At 37.3% G+C, this 16,313-nt stretch overlaps 1 protein-coding gene across 2 annotated transcripts in view; it reads left to right on the top strand.

The window, feature by feature from the left end:
• Lrr47 (Leucine-rich repeat 47) overlaps positions 1-15,873 on the top strand; it is a 122,364-nt gene extending 106,491 nt beyond the window's left edge. For both annotated transcript variants that reach the window (XM_068363573.1, XM_068363572.1), the window contains exon 8: positions 15,348-15,873. In XM_068363573.1, coding sequence (XP_068219674.1) covers positions 15,348-15,573 — 226 coding nt within the window. In that variant the 3' untranslated portion in view covers positions 15,574-15,873. The remainder of the gene's footprint in view (positions 1-15,347) is intronic.
• The last annotated feature ends 440 nt before the right edge of the window (positions 15,874-16,313 follow it).

Genomic DNA, 16,313 nt, shown 5'->3' with positions numbered 1-16,313 from the left:
CTGGCGCAAGTCAGTATCCGTATCCTCGACCAGTACCTCTGTAACTCAAATAGCTGACTTTCTCTTATATCTGAGGAAAGAACGATCTCTTTCAGCTCCCACTATCAAGGGTTACAGAAGCATGTTGGCATCAGTCTTCCGTCACAGAGGCTTAGATCTTTCCAACAATTAAGATCTACAGGACCTCCTTAAGTCTTTTGAGACCACGAAGGAGCGTCGTTTGGTTACACCTGGTTGGAATTTAGACGTGGTACTAAGATTCCTTATGTCAGACAGGTTTGAACCGCTTCAATCAGCCTCCCTGAAAGATCTCACCTTTAAGACTCTTTTCCTGATATGCTTAACCACAGCTAAAAGAGTCAGTGAGATTCATGCCTTCAGCAAGAACATCGGATTCTCATCCGAAACGGCTACATGTTCTACAACTTGGTTTTCTAGCCAAACACGAGCTGCCTTCTCGGCCTTGACCAATATCGTTCGATATTCCAAACTTATCGTATGGTTGGAAATGAACTAGAAAGAGTATTATGTCCTGTAAGAGCTCTTAAGTTCTATTTAAAAACCTTTACGAGGCCCGTCTGAAGCTTTATGGTGTTCAGTTAAGAATCCATCTTTGCCTATGTCAGAGAATGCTTTATCCTATTTTATCAGACTGTTAATACGAGAAGCTCATTCCCATCTGAATGAGGAAGACCAAGCTTTGCTGAAGGTAAGGACACACGAAGTTAGAGCTGTCGCATCTTCCGTGGCCTTTAAATAATATAGATCTCTGCAAAGATATTCGACGCAACCTATTGGAAAAGCAAATCAGTGTTCGCGTCTTTTATCTTAAGAATGTCCAGTCTCTTTACGAGAACTGCTACAATCTGGGACCATTCGTAGCAACGAGTGCAGTAGTGGTGAGGGCTCCACCACTACAATTCCCTAATTCCATAACCTTTTTAATCTTTCTCTTGAAATGTTTTATTATTGTTTTTGGGTTGTCCGGAAGGCTAAGAAGCCTTTCGCATCCTACTTGATTTGGCGGGTGGTCAAAGTCATTTCTTGAGAAGCGCCTAGATTAGAGGTTTTGATGAGGACCTTTAGTATGGGTTGCAACCCTTCATACTTCAGCTCCTAGGAGTCGCTCAGCATCCTATGAGGATCGCGAGGCTCAGTAAGGAAGACGTACTTAAAAAGGCAGAGTAATTGTTCAAGTCGACTTCCTTACCAGGTACTTATTTATTTTATGTTTGTTATTTTGAATAACTGCTAAAATGAAATACGGAATACTTAGCTCATAATAATGTCAACATGTAATGCTGGTCTCTACCCACCCCCCTGGGTGTGAATCAGCTATATGATCATCGGGTAAGTTTAATATTGAAAAATGTTATTTTCATTAGTAAAATAAATTTTTGAATATACTTACCCGATGATCATAAATTAAAGGACCCACCCGTCCTCCCCAATAGAGACCCAGTGGACAGAGGAGAAAATTGGTTCTGTGTTGACATCGAGTACTTGAGTACCTACTTGACAGATGGCGCTGTTGATGTACACCCCCACCTGTATAGCGATCGCTGGCGTATTCCGCCCGTAGGTTTTTCTGTCGGGCAGCAGAGCTGACAGCTATATGATCATCGGGTAAGTATATTCAAAAATTTATTTTACTAATGAAAATAACATTTTTGTGTCCAGCATGACCTGGTTTGCTATTATATTTCATTGTAACCTCTCATATTGATGGCCAAAAATGGAAAGGATATCTTGTTCCCCAATTAAGCATCCTATTGTTGACAATGGTCTTTAAGCAGAGGTAGCATTTAGTAAGTGGCATATTTATTTTTTGTAAAGGAAACATTATTTTTATTACTAGCCAAGCTAAAACCCTAGTTGAAAAAGCAGGATGCTACAATACCAAGTGTTCCAGCAGAGAAAGTAGCTCAGTGAGAAAATAAAATAAAGAATGAACAAATGAATTGTGTATGAGAAGTAAAAAACAAAATATGTAGAATATTTTAAGATCAATAAGTGTTAAGATACTATAGATAATTTATTTATAAACTAAAACAAGAGAATTATGTCACTCTGTTCAGCAAAAAAGCGTTTGCAACATGTTTGATCTCCTTGAGCTCCCTCGATTTAATTTCCAGGTTAGTAAGATCATAACACAATCTGGGCATAATTGAGATAAAACATTTTGAGTACTGTGAAGTATTGAGCCTTATGATGGAGATTTAACTGTATACCTAGTATCATGTACAGGATGATACAGTCTGGGAAGATCTAAATACAGAGGATGGTCAGTATTATGAAAAATCTTATGCAACATGCTTAAAGAACTAACTGAACAATGGTGCTACAGATTAATATCCAGGTCAGGAACAAGAAATTTAGTAGATGAGTCAGCAGTTGAAGACCAGACGAGATCAATACTTGGAACAGGGTAGAATGAAAGAACTAACACTTCCTCTGGATAGATTAATCACCAAAAATCTTAAAACAATCCCAATAAACCAATTTTTTTTTTGTAATTGAAGAAGGAACAAACCAAATATTTCTCAAAAGTAAATTTACAATCAAAAATTACTCCTAGAATTTTAAGTGAGCTAATATACCATATATACTCGGGTAATATGCCAGTTTTGAAGACTAATTTTGAAGCTAAATTCAAGGGGGGTGCATCACACACAAGATAAAAAATAAATATGTGCACTCTTGGACTAGGCTGCATCGTTGTTCAAACTGTATATCCATTTACTGTGGTAAAAAAATACAGCTATATTTGAAATGAACCAGATTTTGATTAATATGGTGCATCACTTAACTGTATTCAATAATAACACATGTAATATTCACATTTTAGTATCGTATGTACAAGTAAAAATATTGTTTACGAAGTGGATCGACACTCACCCATGCTTTCTAAATCAGCTGATTAAGGCAAATTATGGAGGGATATATCGTATTTCCTAAAAGAAATAATTATTATGTAATCTATCATTTTCCAATATTAGCATACTAATTTCGATAGTTTTATTTAGAATATTTCCCTCATATTGCATTTACTGTTTGAATTGGATATAGAAGTTAACCGGAGTTTCATTCATGTTGTCAGTGCACGATAATTTATAGTTTCTAGCTATGTGGTGCTTGATTATAAAGTTTAGGAAGTTATTTATATCGTGTTATAACAAAACTTTATTCTCGGTTTTCAGACACCATTATCTTCTAAATCTGGCATTTACATGTAATTGACGTGATTTGCACATTCATAGATTTCCACTAAATTTCCTTTTTGTTTCCTCCAGTTTTGGACATAGCTTTCCCCAATTCCAAACAGAATAGTGGCTATAAATATTGTTTGTTTTCTCGCCCTCATTTACAGCTTGTTAGTTTATATTTGGCAGTACTGTATACTTTTTTGAGAATCTTTTCTCCATAGTGAATAAGGGCATAATGTAAAAATATCAGTCTTATGCTACTTTGGTTACTATCGTACAATAATTGAAATACAAGCAAAACAGTTGTTGTCTGATTCAATTGTTCTTAAATAGCTTTTTTTTTGTTAGGTTGTTATTGCGGCTGTATGCGTTTATGCAATGATTATAATAATACTAATGATACTTTTATCATTATCTTTTAATTTTCTAACCCATTGAAGTAGAAGATTGGATAAAGAAATGAAGTAAAGAAGTTAGTCTATTGCAATCTTGTTTCTCAAAAAGTAACTCGCATGATACACGAGATATATGATGAAATTATATTTTATGGGTGAAAATTTAGGGGTCGCATAGTTCACGAGATCGTTTGTTACATGAGTATATACTGTTGTGAAAGAGACATCGTCAGTGCAAAGATCTTGGTGTTGAGGAGCCACTGTCCTTGACCTACTTACAATCATACTTTGAGTTTTGTTAGGGTTCAACTTCCTCCCCCAGTATTTGCATTATGCTCTAATTTTAGCTAGATTTCTGTTGAAGGAATCAGCAACCCCAGGTCTATATTAGGAGATGGAATTGATGCAAAGAGAGTAGCATCATCTGCATATGCAACAAACATGTTTTCCTGGCCAAACCATATTTCATGTGTACAGTTTTTGGTATAAAAAGTTATGGATATTAAACATTACTAAGGAGAACACCAGATATTATATATACAAAGTCACTATGGTGCCCATCAACAACTTAGCAATTTATTACTTATAAATTCAGGACAGATGCTAAGAAAAGACCTACCCATACTCATCTGTTTAAGTCTGAAAATTAATCCCTCATGATAAACATGATCAAAGGTAACATTAAAAACAAGGCCAATCATAAGAACTCCTTGACCACAATCAAGGGTTATCTGTACAACATTAGACATTGTAGAAAGGGCATTGCATACTCTGAAGCCTTCACAGAAACCAAACTGTAAACAAGAAAATGGATGATTACTTTCACCATACTTATTTAGGTATTTTGACAAAAGACACTCATGTACTTTAGGTAATACTGTATGTTAGTTACAAAAAATGGACAGTAATCAGCAAGGCTAGAGCTACCACAAATACTTTTAACTATTGGAGTAACATTACCAATTCTCCAACATAGGCTGAAAGAACCTCTTGCTAACTTGCGAGAAATAACAAAAAACTTAGGAACTAAGAAATCGGTGGTCTTTAGAAAAAAATCAAAGGAAAAATACCATTTGTATCAACACTTTAATAAGCATGAAGGTCCGTCAAGAGTGTTTAATTTCATGAGACAACTGCAGGGGAGAAGAATTGTTTGGTAATTTCAGTGTTGTTAAGTGTATGAGGGAAGAGGAGAATGTGTAAAGAATAGGCCAGACTATTCTGTGTATGTGTCGGCAAAGACAAAACGAGCCGTAACCAGAGGGAGGGATCCAATATAGTACTGTCTGGCCAGTCAAAGGATCCAATAACACTCTAGCGGTAGTATCAACAGGTGGCTGGTGCTTTGGCCAACCTACTATCTACAATGCGAGAATGAAGGACACACTTATACCCGAACAAATGCTAACTGGTGAGGTCATGGGATGGAGACCTTTGGGAAGACCTAGAAAAAATTGGAATACAGTATATGTCTCAAGGAGGATCTCGACAGGAAGGGAATTGAAATGGATACATGTATGGATTTAGCGCAATATAGAGGAGGGTGGAGATGTCTTTCGAGAGTGGTCATGGGTCAACGAGGGGCCCAAAGGCCATTGGAGTAGTAATAGAATATTTTTCAAGAGTATGACAGGCTGTTCAGTCCTAATTACTAACAGAACTAAGGCATGATCAAACGTCCCAACGGAAGGACCAACCATGGTTGCTATAACACCAGTAAAGTCAGTGTAGCCACTACCAGATCCCAGCAGTTACTAGACCTTTTAGTAACCTCACATATGATTTGTTCAGCCTGATTTAGAGGCAAAGTTCAAAGGTCTTAAGCTATAGCAATCAGTAGGAAAAACAGAATTTACCCATTCCCTATAGTGAGCATTGATATCACAAGCACAGATGATGTTTATCTACAATCTTCCTGTATTTTAGCCTTAATGTTTAGAAGAAAATCAAATATAGAATCATCCAAGTCTCTATTCCGATAGATGGAACACAATTAAAAGTTATGTCTGCCTCAAACTATTTTATTACTTTAGATTTTGCAATACCTTAATTTATCCAAACTATATCTAAGGTTTATTCCTGTGTTAGAGGTCCTCGTTACGGTTCTTTACAGCAATCTGCAGTTTATATATGTGGAAGAATTATTTTATAAATATTCTTACTGTGTTAGGCTCTTTTTTTTTAAAGTAGAGTCCATTTAATTTTTCAGAATTTATATGCTCTTATTATTTATTGGTTTTATGTTGGAATTAGTTTTATTTGAGAAATAGAAACAAAATAATTCCATTGTATTTTTCTAATTTGCCATGATTTTAGATCTATATCTTTTACTGACTATGATAACAACAAAAAGGCATTAGTAGATTATCTTTATAACTACAGTTCGGGTTTTGGTTTAGGAGATTACAAAATAAAAGAAAAAGCTAGAGTAAAGCAGGCCTCACTCAGCAAAAAATCACTCATTAATAATCATTAACAAAATATCATTAATGAAGGGAATGCTGTATTGTTGTGCAGTACAGTATATCACATCATATCACAAAAGTTTATTATTTCTATGAATCTCCCCTGATGTTCATATTGTTTCTTCCCCTGAAGCTTGGTTTAATTGACGCACCCATAAAATCTTTAAAATTTAAACAATTTTCTATTTTCTTTCACTTCAATAGATACAGGCCCTTAGTAAAGGAATGGAACCTTCTAATGGTAAGTGGCAAGTATCTCAGGGCGGGCGTGTTAGATACTCTGTAAATTATCTCTATCAATCGGCCGTGATCACAGGCTCTCCAGATTGTTTACTGATTGCACTTTAGGATGTCTTCCCCTGGTTTTGTTAGTCTTATTTGCCTGGAGTTCCACAAGAATTATTTCTGAGAGATTAAGATGCGCATTGCCTTTGTGTACCATGTTGGGGACAAGACTGTGATTTAAATTATTGTTAGTGTGTGTTCACTTTCAAAACCACTAATGGAGAAGTATGTTTCAATGGTTGACAACCAAATTAGCAGTTCCCAGTGCAAAGGGAAATTTCTGTTCTGGGGAGTAGCTGGGGAAGACTAGACTAGTTGATTATACCTTGGATGACGACTACAATGACATGCCTCCACTTTTAGACCACACAAGTTCAGCCATCTTTTGATAGTAATGTTCTTCGAAAGTTCTTGAGATCATGTGCTTCCTTTGTTAAAATTCAGAAGTACAGTGAATCCTATCTTATTATTGGTAATTCTGGTCCTTTACACCCTATTGTCAAACTTAACCCAAACCCCCAATGTTAATCTAATATTAAAAGCTTTTCATTCATTTAGGGTTCTATAAGTACATTACTTACTACAGATTAAAAAACCTCACACAGAGCCTCAAATTCTTTACATACTTTAGTTCCTTCCGCTGCTAAACCCTTGCAAAACCGTAGTCCTAGTCACTCTACCTGTATAAAACAAGTATAGTCCTAGTTGCTCTACCTCATCAGACAACTGAATTATGAGGCAGAACACTGAGTGGTTTGTCTTGATCCTAAGATAGATTAAGAAAGATTATTGTCTAGGATACTGAAATATGCTGGTGATTCAAATTCATGATTAGTGTTTGGAGTCCTCTTTAACACAGAGATGTGCCAATTTATACAAGACTAGTCAGTTACTTAACCTCATCTTGAATTGCGATTTACTAGCCAATCTTAACCCAGTTGTTCCTCATAAAAGAAAGTCTACATTCAAGTTTTATAATTTGATAGGTTTCCTTTGCAGATTCTATTATAGGGTTTTTTTCTCATTTCATAGTAGAAAAATATGTATGATATCAGGTTTTTTTTTTTTATTTACTTAGATAAAACTATGTCTGATGTAACCTCTAAAGCATTAATAGCCTTTGTGTGTTTTGTGATTGAGAGAAAAGATATGTACAGTACTGTACATGTATGGTTGGTTCAGTGTTGAAGGCACAAAACAAATATTCATATCTACTATTTTGGGACCTGTGTTAGAGTTAACATTGATAAAGTAGTTGCTCAAGTAGAGAATAGAACTCAAATTAATGTCCAATTACGGGTCAAGATTTCTCTTACTCATATTCGCCAACAAGAGCGCCAATTCGTTCAAGAGATAACACAATAGAATTCCATTACAGTAGATGTTCCACAAAGATTGCCAACCAAACTTAAAAACCTTATCATTGGACTAACTGTATGACGGTCCTTTCCACTGAAGTCCAATAAGGGGAAGATTATTTCACTTGTTCCTCATTTGGGAAAGACTGCAGCCTGATCTGTAGATCTTGTCTGAGGTCAGAGAAGGTTACCGAATCCCTTTAACATCCAAACCTCTTTTATCTAAAAGACCAGCTCTGTATCCAAATTATTTTACCAATACTGTACAGCAAATGCTCAAGTACTCAACCAGAGATTGTGAAGCTTCTAGAGAAGAATTAAATAGAAGGGATCATAAACCCATTCCCAGGGTTCTACAATAGGTTATTCCTAGTCCCCAAAAGCTCAGGAGGTTGAAGACCAGTTCTAGATGTCCCAGCAATCAACAAGTTCAGAATACTTACAAAGTTCTCGATAGAAACACCCTCAATGATCCAGGGAGCAATCAAGCAAAAAGATTGGATGTCCTTGACAGACTTCTTGGGTGCTTATTTTATCATTCCGATTCATCTAAATTAGAAAAAATACCTTTGTTTTGTCAACGTATTAAAGGTTTATCATTTCAAGTACTTATTTTTTGTGCTCATTACTCCCCTAGAGGGATTCACTAGAGTGATGGTTCCAATATCAAAATGGTTGAGATTAGTGGAACTAAGAGTTCTTTTGTGCCTGGAGAATTGACTAATTACAAGTGAATCATTCGAGAGGGTTTATGTTCAACAAGTTTGGTTATTCAGGTTCTTAGACTGTTTGGGGGTCATAGTCAATGTCAGGAACTCCCTCCTGAATCTAACTCAGAAGATTCTATGTTTGGGAATGATAGTAGCAACAGTTCCTTTTCAGGCTTTTCTGTCAAATAAGAGAATCAGTTCCTTTTTTTCTTTTTTTAGGAAGATTAAAAACCTTGAAACCCATGTCATTGCAAATATGGATTAGGTTTCTAGGAACCATGGCCTCCTTCGAGAAATTTATCCTACTGGGCCCATATGAAAATAGAATTTTTCATTTTCATCTCTAGTCACATTGGAGCTGTAGACAACCGATCTAGACACCATAACTACTCTTCCGAATAGGAGGACCACAGTTGCCCATCACTAGGAGTCTCTTTGGAGTTGAAAGTCCCAGACCTATCTCTTCTACAGACTCGTTGCAGGAATGGAGGGAACCGACTTTGGACCATTTACATCTCAATGAAATATACCTGCCGGAGACAAAGCTACCCATCAATTGCCTAGAGTTATGAACAATATTCAAGACTCTCCAAGATCAGGAACCACTAGTAATAGGAAAGATTTAACAGCACTAGAATACATCAGGAGCCAAGGGTGTACAAGATTGCTATCTTTGTATTGAATAGCAGACAAACTGATATTAAGGATGAATCTGAGAAGAATTACTCTACTTCTACAGTTCATTTTGGGAAAATCAAACATATTGGCGGACTAGTTAAGCAGAAAGAGTCAGATTCGACAAACGAATAGTTTATAGCTGTTGATTTACTGAGAGAGTTAGAAGTATTGGGGTTTACCACATCAATAAACAAAAAGACATTTTTTTCATCCATGCTTAATCTCTTAGCTTGGAAGGTAGATGATCTGTTACAAGACTGGTTACATCTGGATCTTTACTCATTTCCTCTGTTTGCAATGATTCGGCAGGAGCTCTGTGAAGAGCAGGATGATGCTAGTAGGTTTTTTTTTGGCCACCGAGGGAATGGTTCACAGATCTGTGGCCCATGTTGTCAGAACACCCAAGAAGTTTTCCTTATAGAACAAAACAGACAATATCAAAGGTGATACATCCAAACCCATCCATGCTAAATTTGACCAAATGGAAACAATGCACTGTATCTTCAGAAACAGGAGGGTTTTTATATCCCTCTAGACTGTCAATTATAGGTTCTAAAAGATAGTCTACCAATAACTTTTATCAAAGACAATAGGTTTATTTTGATCGGTGCATAGTTAGCAATCTATCCATGACTAGAATTTGTTTGGATAATATTGTTGAGTTTTTAGTTTCTTTACAAGGAACTTTTTATTTCAGCCCTTAAGGGATATAGATCCATACTTATTTCTGTACTGAAGCATTTGTGATTAGATGTGTTCAGATCTTTCTTTATTGAAAGACCAATACTAAGGTTGGTTTTCTGGAATTTGGATGTAGTTTTTCAGTAAGTAGAAAGGATGAAATTATAACTGTTGGAAAATCTATCTCTTAAGGATTACACTTTTTCTGTTGGCTCTAGCATCAGCTAAATTCACAAGCAAAACACAAGTGTCATCAGTCAAGGTAGGCTTTGGGGAACACACTATGGTTTTGTCTTCTTTGCCTTCCTTCAGAGCTAAAAATTCTTTTAGAATAAGACTCTGCCTCAATTTCACATCACTAAAACTGGATGAAAGCAATTCAATAGAAAATAGTTATAGTCCATTGAAAGCTGTCCAGTTGTATTTGGACAAAATGAAAGGTAGAGTAGAGGTAGTGTCCCTAATTTGTTCTTTGGGGGTGAAGGTCCCTAATTGCCTGTGTACCAAAAATGTTATGTTGTTCCTAGTTGAAAATTTAGTTGCAGGAGCTCACATGGAATTAGATTAAAAAATTATAAAAGGCTTTGAATGTGAAGGTATATGATATAAGGAGTGCTGCTTTTTCCCTTATCTTTTGTAGCAATCTTTCTTTTGAAAGTGTTTTAAGCAACAGCTTGATGGCATACCAAGTTGGTTTTTGCCAAACATTATCTTAAAAGAAGCATAGTTTTTCAAAAAGACCACTTGGCTCTAGGTCCCATAGTAGCAGCAGGCGACGTGGTCTAAGTGATATGTTCATTTAATTTATTAGTCTCATCAATGAATATGAGGTTGTATTAATATTCAATATAGAATCAGATAAATATCAGCTGGATAAAAAGTAACATTTAGGCAATCTACAGTACAGTACTGTATTTTTTATAGCGTTAGTAAACATTCTGGAGTCCCCTATTTCCAACTGTAGTTTAAATATTTGTCTGAGTACTCTAGATACTGGAACAAAATTAATTCATTACGGAGTGGCTTTGGTATCATGATTTATTCGTTTGATGAGGGTAGTTTTACATATAAATCGCCTAATTCGTTCCAAGCCCTATATAAACACCTCATTTTATTTCAAAATAAAGCTATATTTAACTAACCACAATGAAATTCAACCAAATACTGTACATTTGAATCATTCAATACCTAACCTAACCTAACCATTAGTACCTATACTGTAAATGAAGTAGTTATTAGAACTTAATGCAATAGTAAATGGAATATAAATGCGTACTTAACCCTTTAGTTTGTTGAGTGTAGTTCAAAAAGTGTATGGTAGAGTACTGATTAATAGGATTAAAGATAAAACAGAGAATGCATTCTTAGAAGTACAGGGTGGTTTTAGAAGAAGTAGGGGTTGTATGAATCAGATTTTTACAGTTAGGCAGATATGCGAGAAATATTTAGCAAAAGGTAAGGAGGTGTATGTTGCATTTATGGATCTGGAGAAGCCATATGATAGAGTTGATAGGGAAGCAATGTGGAATGTGATGAGGTTATATGGAGTTGGTGGAAGGTTGTTGCAAGCAGTGAAAAGTTTCTATAAAGGTAGTAAAGCATGTGTTAGGATAGGAAATGAAGTGAGCGATTGGTTTCCGGTGAGAGTGGGGCTGAGACGGATGTGTGATGTCACCGTGGCTGTTTAACTTGTATGTTGATGGAGTGGTGAGAGAGGTGAATGCTCGAGTGCTTGGACGAGGATTGAAATTGGTTGATGAGAATGACCATGAATGGGAGGTAAATCAGTTGTTGTTTGCGGATTATACTGTACTGGTTGCAGACACAGAAGAGAAGCTTGGGCGACTAGTGACAGAATTTGGAAGGGTGTGTGAGAGAAGGAAGTTGAGAGTTAATGTGGGTAAGAGTACGAGAAGGGAAGGTGGTGCAAGGTTGAATGTCATGTTGAATGGAGAGTTACTTGAGGAGGTGGATCAGTTTAAGTACTAGGGGTCTGTTGTTGCAGCAAATGGTGGAGTGGAAGCAGATGTACGTCAGAGAGTGAATGAAGGATTCAAAGTGTTGGGGGCAGTTAAGGGAGTAGTAAAAAATAGAGGGTTGGGCATGAATGTAAAGAGAGTTCTGTATGAGAAAGTGATTGTACCAACTGTGATGTATGGATTGGAGTCGTGGGGAATGAAAGTGACGGAGAGACAGAAATTGAATGTGTTCGAGATGAAGTGTCTAAGGAGTACGGCTGGTGTATCTCAAGTAGATAGGGTTAGGAACAAAGTGGTGAGGGTGAGAAGGGGTGTAAGAAATGAGTTAGCAGCTAGAGTGGATATGAATGTGTTGAGGTGGTTTGGCCATGTTGAGAGAATGGAAAATGGCTGTCTGCTAAAGAAGGTGATGAATGCAAGAGTTGATAGGAGAAGTACAAGAGGAAGGCCAAGGTATGAGTGGATGGATGGAGTGAAGAAAGCTCTGGGTGATAGGAGGATAGATGTGAGAGGCAAGAGAGCGAGCTAGAAATCAGAATGAATGGCGAGCGATTGTGGCGCAGTTCCGGTAGGCCCTGCTGCTTCCTCCGGCGCCTTAGATGATCGCGGAGGTAGCAGCAGTAGGGGATTCAGTGTTATGAAGCTTCATCTGTGGTGGATAACGGGGGATGGTGGGCTGTGTCACCTTAGCATTACCAGCCGAACTCTGTTGAGTCCCATGTCAGGCTGGGAGGAATATAGAGAGGAGAGGTCCCCTTTTTTGTTTCATTTGTTGATGTCGGCTACCCTCCAAAATTTGGGGAAGTGCCTTGGTATATGTATGTACTTAACCTTTTGAGTGAGGCGACGTCCAAATGCAAAAGTGGCGGCAGAGGAGGACAAACAGCAGAAAACATGAACACTTAGTTTTACAAAACACATTAACAAATGGCAGAAAACAATATCTCTTAGCTTTAAGAAACACTTTAAAAAAATGGCAGAAAACATTAAAGCAACTTTATGAAAAGTTTAGAATTAAATTTTTTTTTTGCCTTTTTTAAATTTTTCTTTTTTTCTTTACGTTTTGTACTTTCTAAATTTCTTCAGTTTCTTCATCACTTCTACTTTTCTATTTATTTGGGCCTACTAATAGCCTCTTTAAAGAATAACGATCCAAGGAAGCTTGTTTCTGTGTGCTTTTTAAAATGTTCTTGAAATGAGTCAGACAAAAGTCTTTTTACTGAGCAAGAACAGGACCTGTGTAAACCTTTTCAGGGTGTTTCTTTTCTCTGAACTCTGCCATTTTATGATAATAATACAGAATCTCCTTAATTTCTGCCGTTATCGTAATTGTAGTTGTGTCTTCCTCCTTGCCGCCTGAGAACTGTTCCTGAACGACGTTCACTTACATGGTGTCCAACTCCATCAGGTCGTCCCTTGTAAGCTCCTCTTGGTGCTTCTCGAGAAGCTTATTAATGTCGTCCTCATCGATGTCCAGACCCATGGACCTCCCAAGTGCAATGATTTCCTCAATCTCACCTTGCAGAAAAGGTTCAGGATTGTCAGCAGGTTTAGTTTTGGCTTCAGCTAAGCCTACGACGAATCCCTCAAAGTCTCGTGCGGAGATGGCATCAGGCCACAGCTTCTTCCATGAAGAGTTCAAGGTGTGCCTCGAAATTTCCTGCCAAGCTCGACTGATGAGTCTGAGAAATAGCACAATATCAAAATGCTCCTTCCAAAATTCATGCAGGGTGAGGTTTGTGTTATTGGTGATTTTGAAATATCTCCTGAAGATATTTTTTACATAGAGCTTCTTGAAGTTGGAAATCACTTGTTGGTCCATGGGCTGGAGGAGAGGGGGGACGTTAGGTTGAAGGTAGTGAACCTTGATAAAGGAATACTCCAGAAGGATATCTTCCTCAAGGCCAGGAGGGTGAGCAGGGGCGTTGTCCAACACCAGCAGACATTTCAGAGGAAGGTGCTTCTCTTCCAAATATTATTTCACACTCAGACTGGAAAAGAGGTTTATCCACTCGACGAAATACAGGCTTTCACGCACTGTGCATTTTCACAGAGTATAATGGTAAGCCCTTCCTTCATAGGCTCATGCCCGGGCAGCTTCTTCTCTTCCGCTGTGATGTAGGTCCGACGAAGCATTTTTTTCCGAAAAAGTCCAGTTTTGTCACAGTTGAAGACTTGCTGGGGACTGTAGCCTTCCTGGAGAGTCAACTCATTGAATGTCTTAACAAAGGCTTTGGCTGCTTTCATGTATGTGCTGGCAGCCTCCCCATGCTGCACCACTGAATTTATGCTAGACTGTCTCTTGAATTTTTCAAACTACCTGCATGAAGCCTTGAACTCTAGGGGTGTCTGCAGCGATTTCCCTTCTCTTGCGTCTTCCTCGCCCTGAACACGCTCGAGATTACTGAAAATGGCGCAGGCCGATTGGCAGATTATCGTCTCGGTGATCGTATCTCTAGTGATTTCCTTGTCCTTAATCCAGAGGAGAAACTGTCTCTCCATCTTATCATGGACATGGTTCCTCTTACTAGAAAAGACAGTCAGGCCTTTAGAAGGTCTTGCTGCTTTAATGGGTTCCTTCTGCTTAAGTATGGTGCCTATCGGAGAAGTATTTTGGCCATATTCCCTATTGATCACACTTAACTGCTTGTCAGTGTCCCATTTCTTTATTATATCCAGCTTTGTGTCCATACAAAGCATCCTCTTCTTTCCTTTAACATCAGTAGCATTCTTGCTCATGGCTAATACTGTACATGTTAAATAACACAAAAGGATAACTATAAGTACGAAAGCAATATCACCAACACGAATTCAATGTGAATGATAGCGCTGCCAAGACAAAATGGTCGAGGAACGCTGATACCTAGATGCATGATGGAAAAAGGCTGACCAATAGGAGAGCAGAATCTTACGGCAGTAACTAGCATCAGGGTAGGGATAAAACCATGCTACCAAGTTTGCAGTTTTGCGGCACGCAAATTTTAAAATTATTTTCTCAACACCCGGGCGAATCTTGTTTCATATCGTGAGGGATTTTTTGTAATATTAGGTGAAAAAATCTTCATCTCTTCGCACCATGAATTTTTCATAAACAAAAACTTTCGTATCGAGAGGTATCACTACTTGAATTTATCCTTCTCTCCTTTAATGTCGCCCCACATCCAACAGCATGCAGGAGTCAGTGATATGAACATTAGGGGAGGTTCATAGAAATACACAGAACTTTGATAATAAGATTTCTTATTTCCAAACTAACCTAATGTCCATATACATGCCCACCCTCTTCCCCACTGAGTCATGGTATCAAGAGGAGGGATAATTTAAACGTCAAAACTGAAGAGACAAAGAGTATCTAACATGGTAGTCCTGGGCTTCTTACCACTTAATCCAAGAAGGTTTCATTCCTTTGTCTAGGGCATGTGTTTATAGAAGCAAAATTAATGGGAAATTTTTTTTAAATTTCCCGAGAAAGTGTTGATTAAACCGAGCTTCTGGAGAAGAAGCAATTTGAACATTAGGTGAATATAGAAATAAAAAAATTTATTTAATTTCTTTATGTCATATCCTCAAACAAATCTCCTGCTCTCCAGGTTACGCCCAACTGCTGCTGACATTCCATCAACATTAGTCGATTACCTAAACTCTTGGCTCAAATGTTTATGTGGAGGATTTTGTTACGAATCACATACACTTTCTTATGTCTCTCTTGACTTCAGAAAGATATCTCACTCATTTTCGATCAATGATAGAGATAATATCCTCGCTGTGGCCACTCTTTGTTCAAAACGATGCTGTGACAGATATTGTAAAAGATGATTTTTCTTATTTATTATATTGATATTTTAACCACCAAACAATTTAGTTTAAAGTGTCATTACAATTAACTATAAATTTTTGGTGTCTGGATTTTGATATTCCATTAATTATAAATCTCATCACTCTTTGCATATAGCGCATTATTTTGGTTTTATAGTAATGGATTTACTTCATGACAAACCTTGCTGCTAAATGTGTTACCCTTATGTATTTTACTTTTTACTGTTGTGTCTTTCATTTGACATGAAGAATAGTCATTTTTATTTGTATTTTTATATCAATAAAATCTTATATACTGTATCTTCTTGTTTTCCTTTCATGACCTGGAAGATCAATGACTAAAAATAAGATATGCTCTTAAATGGCGTATGATTTGCTTTTAAAAGTTTGGATCTTAGCTATTTTTGAGGTAGGAACTGTATGGCCTGCAAGGATATTCCTGTTAGGCATGAACAGGTAATCTAATATGACTGGATATGCCGAAGAAATTTGCCCTCTCTGGCCCAACTCCAGGGCCAGAATACGGACCCTTTGTGCATTGTGTATAAGGGGGGCCTATTGGTTCCAGATTGACTAGAAACTAGTCACAACACCTCCAATGCTGTATTCGTCTGCCAGTAGAGACTCCACTACTCACTGGGAAGCTGGCAAAGACACTTAAGGGTTTGTTTGTAACTGAAAATCATATTTTTCTTGTTGTACATAAGAGACTGCACATAATGTAGCTTATTATTTCTGAT

Source organism: Palaemon carinicauda, chromosome 40 (assembly GCF_036898095.1).
Source record: "Palaemon carinicauda isolate YSFRI2023 chromosome 40, ASM3689809v2, whole genome shotgun sequence".
In the NCBI taxonomy this organism is placed as follows: domain Eukaryota; kingdom Metazoa; phylum Arthropoda; class Malacostraca; order Decapoda; family Palaemonidae; genus Palaemon; species Palaemon carinicauda.
This window is presented reverse-complemented; position numbering and strand designations above follow the sequence as displayed.